The sequence below is a fragment of the Otolemur garnettii genome, unplaced genomic scaffold (genome assembly GCF_000181295.1).
Source record: "Otolemur garnettii isolate 467f Iridium unplaced genomic scaffold, OtoGar3 scaffold00056, whole genome shotgun sequence".
Lineage (NCBI taxonomy): Eukaryota > Metazoa > Chordata > Mammalia > Primates > Galagidae > Otolemur > Otolemur garnettii.
Genome location: NW_003852451.1, coordinates 2813548 through 2824442, shown reverse-complemented (window position 1 = coordinate 2824442; position 10895 = coordinate 2813548). Strand labels below are relative to the sequence as shown.

The following is a 10895-nucleotide window of genomic DNA, read 5'->3' as shown; positions in this document are numbered from 1 at the left end:
CACTTAAAATATTGATTTGTACTACATAAAGAAAAGAAAATACTTCCTGTCCAAAGTTGGTTCGCTGTGGGGAATGTCAGGTAGAATCTCAGGCCAGAGCTGACCAGGGCAGCAAAGGGGGTGATGCTGGAGTTGCTCCCCGGAGCCTTTGTGAAGCTTCAACCTCGGCCTCTCCCTCAGCGGCTGATGTCCCTGACGCTCTGTGTATCATGACACCTCACTGTCATGTCTGCATTCCTGACTGACCCTAATTTATTCCCCACCCGAAACTTTAGAAAGAGAGGTTTGGTACATCAGATGGAAGTGGTGTCAACATTAAGAATTCTGCCACTAGATGGAGAAAGTGTCCCAGGCTAGGACAATTGCAGTTGTTTTGCCTTGGGGAATAAGCAGATAGTTACAAATGCCATTTGTTGGAATTCTTCTGGCAAGTACACCTTACACTGACAAACAACTTCATCAGCTCTTTTGACCGTAGTACTCTCCCCAGTACCCGTGCGGCTCTGCAATCTGTTTTTACCGCATTTAACTATCATCCCTGTTGAGCATCTGAACTTCTTGAAAATCATTTAATAAAGTTTTGTGTTTTTGTGCCAATTAGTACTAAGTATGGCAAACTTCAGTTTCAGTTCTGCAACTGATTAGATACAACACTGATGTTGGTACCCATTAAACCCCACCAGCTGCAGAGGTAGCAGCTCACGCAGAGTAATGAGACCAGCCACACATCACACATTTTACGTGTCGTCTTTATTTTGCAGAAAACTCTTCCTGCTGATTGTCTTTGGCTACTTCTCCAAAAGAAACATATAAAACAATTGTAGGTTTAACCGAGATTAGGTAATTATGCTCAAAATAAACACATTCTAGTGGGCAGAGCAGTCAAATTTCAAATTCAGCTACAAGCTGCTCCTCTGAACTATGATTGTATTCTGTCTCTCTAACTATTTGAAAGCAACAAGGAAGAGATTTAAAAGTGTGCTTTTTTTAATCTCACTAAAGTAGGACCAATGCAGTTTACAAGTTCTGGTGTGTGAGAATCCCCTTGTGTGCCATACGGGAAACAGAAAAGTTCTGGACCCTGGCAAACAATTCAGACGGTGACTCAGGGAATTGGGCCACCTGCATCATCTCCATCCTCGGATTCCCCTGTAGCACAGAAGCCACTCAGGGCAACACTGCTGCCATAGATGCCAGCAAGGGGGGGCGGGGAACTCTTGCTAAAGGCCAGAAAATAAATTCCTCCTCCTACTCTAGAGTGAAGTCAGGGATACTCCATGTCGTTCCTTAAAGCCCGGAGACTGCCATCCTGCGCCTAGAGGTCAAATCCATCATCAGAGGTCATCACAATAGTCACAGTATGGTGTGAGACAGGACTTTGATTCACATGGACGGTGGTGACACAGGTGTCCACGAGGCTACAAGGCGGCCTTGGGCAGGGGCGTCAAACTGGCTGTCAGGAATGTCTGTGGCCGTGGCAGCCCCTTCATACAGTGGGGACCCTGAGGATGAGGAGGCTGAGACTCCGTGGCCAAGGGGTGTGTAGTGCGCAGGAGCGCCTCTGAAGAACTGGGCTCCCAGGCCGCTGGACACACCCGCCGCCTGCGAGCCGGGAGTGATGGTGCCGTTGCTCACAGACCACAGGCTGGGGTACTGACTGCAACGGAAAACACCGGAGTCAGGCCCGGGAAGAGCTACAAGCAGCCACAGGAGAGACAGGCCAATGCTCAAAGTCCCATCCCTAATATTATACGATTTTTCAAATAGGTCATTTTCTCCATATTTTTAAATGACTAACAACTATATTCTGAGGGGTACAGAAGTTATTGTCGCACATCAGGAAGGAGATTAGAAAGGCTATTCACAAACGCAGAGCTTCCAGCAGAACATTATCAAGTGTTCCGTGAGCAGCCAGACCAGCAGTTTCATGCTCTCATTCAGGATGTCCTATTCCCAGACATACTCCGTCAAAGTTCAGAAAATGAGCTTAAGCCGCTGCTGCTCACTGGCACACCCACACCCCCTGCCGCCCTTCCTATGAGGAAGACAGGACCCTCCTATGCAGTCAGCGGTGAAAGGCATTCCCCAGAGTAACACCAGCAGGCAGGTGTCCACATAGCACCTCAAAACCCACCTGGGAGGCGGATCAGGAAGTCCCAGTTCTGCCTTTAATTAGCTCTGTCACTTTAGACCTGGCCCGAGACTACTTTTGAGGTTTCGTTTCCCAATGTATCAAATGAGCACGTTGGGAACAAGAATGAGTGTTAAATCTTCCAGTCTAAGTATGTAGAACTGAATCATATTCAGCTACGATAAAATTTTATTTGGAGAAAAAAGTCCGTAAGAGTCTTTCTGTGAGTAGCGAGGCCTTGTTTATATTGCTATTCTGCTTACCAAGCCATGTCCTATATTCAATTGTATTTGACCTTGTATACAAGCCTGAGTTAGTCAAGGCTGATTATTGTCCCATCTTATAGATGAAGGTTAGAGCTGGGGCACGGTCAGCAGTCTGTGATCTGCATGTTACCTGACTGGGGACGGCCTCCTGAGTGGGGCCCTCAGAGCAGTGGGAAGTCTCCATCTATGCACAATTTGCTTCATTTTTAACAGTAGAAAATTAGAGAAACTGTTTCCTTGACAGGCAGAATTACATCTTAGAAATACTGTGAATTCTAGACAATCAAAGGCACTGCTCTGGAAGTCAAGATCACTTGATCCCAGGCTTGCTCTGCTAAGAGCTAACAACAACTGGACCAACCATTTCACATCTTGGGTCCCTTTCTTCACTGGAAAGTGAGGGTCGACATGTAGCTTCGTTATTTTACGTTTTTATATTGATCCTATTTACCACCCTGCTTGATTGTTAAGCTTTTCTGCATGACATCATTTGCAAGTTAATAACATAACCAGTGTTCTTTAAACACTTAACCAGCACATATGATAAGGACTTTGGCCCAATATCCACAGAAACACCAACAAACTTACTTCCTTAATTTAATAGCCACTGCTGAAAATGGTTCTGGAAAAATTTCTTCAAACTACACCTACTGACCCCACAATCCTACAAGAGACAGGCTGAAGCTGGGGTTTCTCACTGTCTTCTTTCTATATAGGAGGGAGCTGAGGCTCACAGAGGCTCCATCACATGAAACACAAGGGGCGCAGCCAGGATGAAGGCACTGGTTTTGTTTGGGGTTAGAAGAGCCCAGCTCCCATTTCACTCCACAGTCCTAAAAGAGCTACAGGTCCTCCCAGGGAACAGACCACAAGAAGGAACCCAACAGTCACATAACCTGGGGTCCCTGGACATAGCTGGCTAAGGGGGAGTTATAAATAAAAGCCACCTACCCCCCAGGGATAGAGCAGAGTGAGGCATAAGGGCCAATATGAGTGGGGACAGCATAGTTGCAGACACTTCCCACACACACATACCTAGAGCCAGCAGACGGACTGGCGTGACTCCCGGGGAGCATGCTGGCAGGAGCGGGCATTCCAAGTCCAGACCAGTTGTCATGGGACTGCAGCACGGACAAGCATGCAGACGAGTTGTCAGAGTAGGCTGGGGGCGGGGGGCAAGAAAGCATAGTTATTGGTTGGGGTCTTCCAAAAACAACAGAGAGCATAAAGTACTACCAATAACTGGAGCTACCCAACACTGAGAACAAAATGTATACAGGACACTATACACAGAAAGGAAGCATCAGTCTGCCCGATCAGCTGTCCAAGGCTAGTGTTACTGCCAGTGTTCCAAAAGTCACGCCTAAAGATATCATACTCAGGGACAATGGGAAATTATGGCTGATTGTACCCTCGTTTATCCAAAACACCATTACAAAATGTGACAAAATACTTTCATAATATTCTCTACATGTTGACCACCTCTTTATAAAAGTTTGCAATGAACATTTTATAAATAAAAGTACATTTGTCTATACTTTCTTGGTTTCCCTGAGTGTGGTGATTTTGGGGGTGACTTTTAGGACATTCTGCAGGAAAACACATTCCACTAAACCCAAGTATTTTTCTTCACAATCAAATCAGTAGCTGCCCCATACCACGAATCCTGCAATAACTTGACTGGGGGGTAGCACCGCTCATTTTTAAAACACACACACACATACATGCTATCTGCAGAGGTGCCAAAAAATGTACACACATTTTACAAATGAAAAACTGTATTGAAATTGTAACAGTCAAGTCATGTTTGACTTCTGCAATTACAAAAGCTGTTCAGTGAGACTTGTGCTCATCTTTTGTTATCAGACTATATTGAATACTATAATTTTAATATAGCTTTTTCTTTTCTTAAAAAGTATGGATTTTGGTACCCTCTGTATATATACTGTGTACACAGTAGAACCTCTGTAGCTGACCACCTCCCTACACTGACCACCTCCTTAAGTTGCCCTCATTTCCATGGACTGGACGTGCACCAGTGAGCGGGTCAGTACAGCAGGCCTAGTTCTTTACAGCGACCACCTCTGGGTACTGACCAGTTTGTAACAAACCCATAGATGGTCCATTTACAGAAGTTCTACTGTATGCCACTGTGTGTGTATTCATATAACTTTAACCTGATTATTTCATAAGAATGAGGTACAGAAACCTTACTGCAGGCAAAGTTAACGTCATCTTCTTGCCTCCAGTCTAGTTTCTGGCTGAAGGAGTCTCAACTGCCATTTCCTTACCCAACAAGCTCTTTTCATTTTAAATCAGCTTTAATTGCTTAATTGTTTTATGGTGTTCTTCAGCTATTTTCCTCCTTCTGGAGCCAGACAAAATTAAGTCTAGACACATGCAGGGTTGGGGAGAACTCAGCAAGGCATCTTTATGGTCCTTCCCAGTGTTCACAACATTGGAGCACCAGGAGGGTCACTGGAGACTTGTGAAAACCCCAATCACTGGGTCTACCCGAGAGCTGAGAGCGTCCAATTCCGTTAAGTCTGGGGCATGGCCTGAGAAACCAGTTCTCAGGTGATGCTGGTGCCCAGGTCTGGGAAACACTCTCGGAGAATCGCTGGTCTTGTCAGGAATTTTTGCTCCTGGCTGACCCAACATTATCACTTTAGAGAGGTTCATAAAATATTGGAACCTAGGCACTATGCAGTGAGACTACAGAATACCCAGTGATCCATCATTTTAGAAATTTAGAGCACTAACTCTAAGCCACACTCAACACTGCAAGCTTCAGAGTGTGGATCTTGGTGCTTGAGCCAGTGGTGAGCAGACACGTCCCCCGTGGAGCCACTACAGACCTGGCTTGCTGCGGGCTCCAGAAGAGGGTCTCCCAGCCACCCACCAGCCCTGGCAGACGCAACTCGGGACTTACTGGGAGAGTTGTCACTTACTTGGAGAGTTGTTCCGGTGAGCGTAAGGGCTGGGATATGGTGAGGACCGGTGGCTCCGCAGGGCGGGGTACCTTTCACAGCCATGTGTGGGAGGGAGGGGGAGGGGGCCTCCAAACTGAGCGTGGGCGTTGGTGGGTGGACAGAGGGTGCTGGTTCCAGGAATCAGCCACCCCCCTGCTGTGAGGAGAAAATGTTGAGTAACTAGCCCTTGTATCACTTCTATTATTTCATGAAGTCAGAAGAGAGCAGTGATGGGGGATCCGTGCCTCAGGGGTCCCTGATGGAGTGAAGTATCCTAAGGTCTAACACTCAATGCCCAGCCTAGGGGCACCACAGGGCCTCAGCTCCACACAAAGTACACAGTTAACCAGGTTTCCCAGCCTGCAGGGCCCCTGAGTCCATCTGGGAAGCTACTGCCTTGACCACTGTTTATTGAGATCTCCTATTCCCCCAGGGAGGTCAGTTTCCTCCCTGAATACAAAGTAAGAACAAGGTAAAACTCACAGGAATCCAATGTGGAAACAGGGCTGAGTGTGAATACAAAGTAACAACAGAGGCCAGGGGCAGGGATGAGACAGAACTGCCAGCACCCTCCCAGCTCCTCACACCACCCACACAGTCAAGGCTTGTGGTGAACCCATTTTCTGCTTATTCTTCTAAGAAGACACCTCTAAACCCACTTTTTTCAAACCCTTAATTTTAATTCAGAAAAAGCAACCCTGGGGTGGAGGGGACAACTACTCTAATTTCAATTTCCAGACTACAGGTAATTCTTCAGACCTCAACCTTAGGGAAGATCAGCTGTGTGCCCGGTTCTCAGGCCTGTCACCTGCCAGAGCTGTGGTTCATAGTCCACGCTTACCTACGGGAGCTGTTCCATAAAAACAAAAATGCATGTTCAGATCAGCAAATGATTCTTCCAGGAGGAATATGCCATGTGGCTCATCCAGCCTCCTGAAGAGGATTACAAACATGCTAACTTTCCTACTATGCTGCCAACTGCTTAACATCCCCAAGGCCCTTCCTTGGGTGCACAGGACAGGTTACTCAGAGCCTTTTCTCCAGCAGATGACCTGCATCCTGCACCCTCAGGGAACTCCAAAGAGGAAATGGACATAAAGCAGACTCTCCCTACCCTAGTTCCACCAAAAGCAACATTCCCAGAACCTAAGTGGGCTAAGAAAAAAAAGTGTTTACAACCATCACCCCAAGGGTGGTCCTTCAGTTTTCAGTCGCTAACAAAAGCAGAAACCATTTCAAACAGAATCTGGTGATCTAGATTCCCCTCCTGCCCCAAAGGGGAGAGTCTAAACACCCATCAAGGCCCCAGTGATCCCAGGCAGCTGCCGGTGCCTAAAGGCAAAACAACAGTATCCAGGAGGTTCTCCTCAGCCAGATGAGGACAGAGGCTAGGAATGGTTCTGCAGCACTGACAGCACAGTGCCAAGTGCCCTGCACAGTGGCGGGGCAGCCCTGCTCCCCAGTCACACCCACTCACACCCAGAAACTGCTGTGGGCTGCACTCCCACTCTCAGCGAGCTTAGTCCCTGGCTAGCTCTCAGTAAGTCTGATCCCGAAACAGCAGCGGAGCGAGCAGAGTGCCACAAACCGTACATTGGGAGTACCCTGGTTGCTGGCTGTCCCCAGGCTCTTCCAGCATGTCTTTGTGGTCACTTCTGTCGAAAGAGTGTTATCAGATTGTCAAAAAGGAGAAAACTCAGAAAACGCCATGTGCAGCAGTGTATCATCTCTGTGTATTTCTTCATCCGAGGGAAGGGACAGTTAGAATTCTCTCACCTTTCCTTTGCATCAAGGAAAGCTTTTGCAAACGGATTGTATTTAATTTTAAGAGCTGTGATCTGAAAAACAAGAAATTGCATTTACTGGTACATTGCTCACTAGCCAGGAAATTGGATTTGGCATCAAGAAATTCAGAAACACCAGTAGGACTTTTAAAATATTCAAATATAACCAGACTTCTTTCCAGACAGTTTTTTATCTGGGTCTGAAGCTGCTGAATAATTGTAAGGAATAGCACATTCATGAAAAGCTTTCAAAGCCAATGTTCTGAGTAAGATTCACAATCAAGTTAATCTACTACTGACTTCGTGTGTATAAATCAAAAATGACTCAAAACATGAGCTGGTTCTTCTCAGAAACTAATGAACTATTACTTCTAGGTTGTTGTCCACCCTGACTTTGGAGGCAGGGAAATCACACACTTTGTACACTCTGGTGTAAGGCTGAGGCACTAGTCTGCAGGCACCTTATGGGTATCTGACGTCCAGTTGAGCCCCACACTGCACAGACATGGGGGATTTGGGGAACATTTTGGGAACATTTCTCCCACTCAAGTCTTGTTCTGCAGAAAGTCTCTCACTACTAACCCTACATGCCCTGTGCACCTTTCCATTTTAACATGTAGTTGATGCTTCTATGGAAAATTAAAAGGGAGAAATGCTTAAATTAAGACATTTTAAACCTCCCCCCAGCCTCCTCAAATTGCAGTGAATTATTTGAAAGGGCACTAAGTCTCAACATGGGGCTGGCTGCACACCACCTTCCATTCCTAGAACCCCCAGGAAGGGGCACCCCAAGAACAGCCTCCCTGCCTCTCCCCACCTCACCTCCTCGTTCTGATACGCTGTCACAGCTATGAACTGGGTCTCCGGGAAGCAGTGGCTGGTGATCATGCGTTGGGGGCCCCCGACTCTCACTATGTGAATGCGGGGCTCATACTTGTGTAAAGAGTTCAGCATGATCTGAGGGAGACAGACACAGGGCTGGAGGCAACCCTACCATAGGACAAAGCATCCAAGGAGAAAACACATCCAAGACACAGAAAATCGTTCAGCTCCGAGCAAGGGCTTCAGCATTCAGGTTTCCCACCAGGTGAGCTGCATTCTCAGATTTTATGTGTGCTGCGTCCCACAGCTTGTTTGGAAAAGAAATAGGAGATGCTACACACCATTAAAGGCAATGAATGCCCACCAGGAAATCCTCTGACCTGGTGAAATAAAGTCCTAGCTTCCAGGAAGGCTACAGATATCTTTAAAAGACAGGACTTGTTTACAACTTGCCACTACTGGGTCTTCAAGGAACAAAATCTGGGTAAAGAATGTTCTTTAGAAAAGGACAAATGTTTCCAACTTTGGTGGGGCTTCTCACAGTTACCACTATGGTACCCGTTTATCTCCAATGTGACTTTACCACAGGCTGGTATCCTTTCTACGGGAGAGTTTAGAGCCGGACACAGAAGTTCTCCATAGCTGAGACCTGCCCTCCTCAAAAGCGAGCGTTCCAGCTACCTATATAAACTGCAGTAAAGGCTTACCTGCCGGAGGCGGTGGCGTTTTCTCCGCAGGTCGCATCCCCCCTTCTGCTCGCTCCTCCAAGCAGCATTCCTCTAAGACCACTAGGGGAAGGTTGGGAGCCCGAGGGCCTCAGCCGGCCTCGTCACACCTACCTGGCCGCCTCCGTTGAGCTTGTTGGTGAGCTTGACTTTGCTGAAGGAGACGGGCGCTTTCATCCAGTGCGCCCCGAAGTTGGGCGAGTCGGGGTGGATGTAGACGCAGCTGGGCGCCTGCGGCTCGGGCTTACCCCCAGGCACCCACTCTCCATTCACGTACTTCCAGCGGTGGTTGTCGGCCGCCACGAAGTCCAAAAGGAAGGAGTACATGGCATTGGGGTCCAGGCCTGACACGTTCACCTTCAGCACTGGGAACATCCTCCTGGAACAGAAAGGGCGGGCGCAGCAGGAGGACCCCGAATCTGCCCCAGGAGTCCAGAGGCAGAAAGCTCGGCGCTGACAAAGGCATCTGCTATTTCGGGGCAAAGAAAAGCCCCTTGGGGACGTCCAAAGTTGATTCATGGGGTCCCCTCTTCCCCAGTCCTCTAGGCCCCAGGCCCAGGCGGTCTCCGCACTATCTCCACGGCCTCTACTGGACAAGACCCAGGGATGAGTTTCGGCGCCCAGGCCAAACCCGGCGGGCACCTCGCGGGTCCTGGAGACTCCTCCGAGGTTGGAACCCTGAGATTCTAGTCCTTCTTTCTCAAGTTTCCACAGAGAAAGCCTCCAAGAGAGCTAGCAGGAACACACTCAGGGCTGTTAACTACCGGAGAGGAAACCAGGAGGCAGGGCACTCCAGTGCGACACTCCCCAGGCCCGCAGACTGCCAGCCGCCCAGGGCGGGACGCCCGCGGGCTGGGGGCGACCTACCTGCCGTTCTTGGTCACGATCATCTCGTTGGTGAGCTCCTTGAAGCGCAGCCACAGCTCGCTCTCCTCCAGGCCCACGCGCAGCTCGCGTTCGGTGGGGTCCCCCTTCTCGCTGCCCGCCTGCAGCTCGCTCTCCACGGCGCTCAGCAGGTGGTCCACGCGGTACTGCAGGCTCTTCCCAGCGCTCTCGGTGCCGGGGGAGCTCATGGTCCCGCCCGCCCCCGCCCCAGCCTCGCCGCCCCGAGGCCTGATCTATCTAAGAGCCACCTTCACCCCTTTCGGCTACAGCTTTCCGAGAAAAGGGGCCGTTCAGGCTGAGACCTGTGACCGCCCGGGTCCAGAACAGAACCAGATGGAGGGCGAGGACCGAGATCTGGGGGGGCGGAGGCGGGAGAGAGGGAAGGGGGAGGTTATTCCACTTGAACTCCCCCAAGGCGCGACTAGGGCAGGTCTCTGGGGAGAGAAATTCGGTTCCCTCCCCATAAATAGAGCTGCAGCGGCCGCCGAGGGGGGCGCGGCGGATTGGGCAGCGCGCCCTTTGAAGTGTGGGGCAGCTGCCCATTGGCCCCGCGCGGCCATATCAGACCCCGCCGGGCGGGCCTGGGAGGCCCGGGGCCAACAATGGGCTCCCGCGCGCACGTTTCCTGTAAATCCCGGCCCCAGCCCTTGGAACCCCGGGCCAGCCCCTACACCCCCGCCTTCCCCAAATGTTTGCACCTCCATCAAAGCGGCAGGGCGGGCCCTAGAGGAAGGAGGGAAGCGGGACGCCGAAGCCCCAACCACTGCGACCACAGCCTGGAGACCCGCGACGCTCCCTAGCTCCCACCAGCCGGGTCCTCCTGGCTCTTTGAGCGCAGTCCGGACCCGCCGAGGTGCCAGCTGCAGTGTCCTGGGCGGTGCTCACCTGCACCCGGGCCACTTGCGCCTCCATACTCTCCTGCGACAGAGCGCATACCCGGCTTTAGGGCGAGTGGCGGCTGCATCGCCCGGGTCTTACCCGTCTCGCTGCTCGGAATCCTCAATTCTCCCTTTGAGCAGTTTCCGATGCACCGGTCCGGACTCATCCCTCGCCTGGCCGCGCCGCAGGTGCTTCACTAACGCTCAGGACCGTGGATCAGCCCGCCCAGCGTCCCGCTTGCCCCGCGGCCCTCACCTGTCGGAAGGGGAAGCTCCGCGCGCAGAAATAGATGGAAAGGCTAATAAAAGATTCCCCGGGGAAATGTCTTCGTTCCCCACAGACAAACAGGACTTTGGCGACCAGGTGTGCGTGCGTGGGTGCGGCCCGGAAACGTGCTTGGCTTCTGTTGCCCTGTTATTGCTTTTCAAAGG

The 10895-nt window shown here is 50.4% G+C and overlaps 1 protein-coding gene across 2 annotated transcripts; it reads right to left on the bottom strand.

The window, feature by feature from the left end:
- Positions 1 to 1383: 1383 nt before the first annotated feature.
- On the bottom strand, positions 1384 to 9938 carry TBXT (T-box transcription factor T). Of its 2 annotated transcripts, XM_003792379.1 has the most exons (8): positions 9568 to 9938; positions 8815 to 9079; positions 7976 to 8110; positions 7146 to 7207; positions 6963 to 7024; positions 5349 to 5522; positions 3433 to 3559; positions 1384 to 1657 (listed from the first exon to the last, which is right to left on the bottom strand). In XM_003792379.1, the coding sequence occupies exons 1-8, from the start codon at positions 9771 to 9773 to the stop codon at positions 1384 to 1386; spliced, it is 1305 nt and encodes a 434-aa protein (XP_003792427.1). In that variant the 5' UTR covers positions 9774 to 9938. The 2 variants fall into 2 exon arrangements, with proteins under 2 accessions (XP_003792427.1, XP_003792428.1); XM_003792380.1 differs by lacking the exon at positions 5349 to 5522 and having other exon boundaries at positions 9568 to 9873.
- Between the last annotated feature and the right edge of the window lie 957 nt (positions 9939 to 10895).

Coding starts and splice junctions, on each gene's coding strand:
- TBXT (XM_003792379.1), bottom strand. CDS start 9,773: ATGAGCTCCCCCGGCACCGAGAGCGCTGGGAAGAGCCTGCAGTACCGC. Junction 9,080..9,567: donor ATCGTGACCAAGAACGGCAG/GTAGGTCGCCCC, acceptor TTTCTGTTCCAG/GAGGATGTTCCCAGTGCTGA. Junction 3,560..5,348: donor TCACCGGAACAACTCTCCAA/GTAAGTGACAAC, acceptor CCCCGCCCCCAG/CCTACTCTGACAACTCGTCT.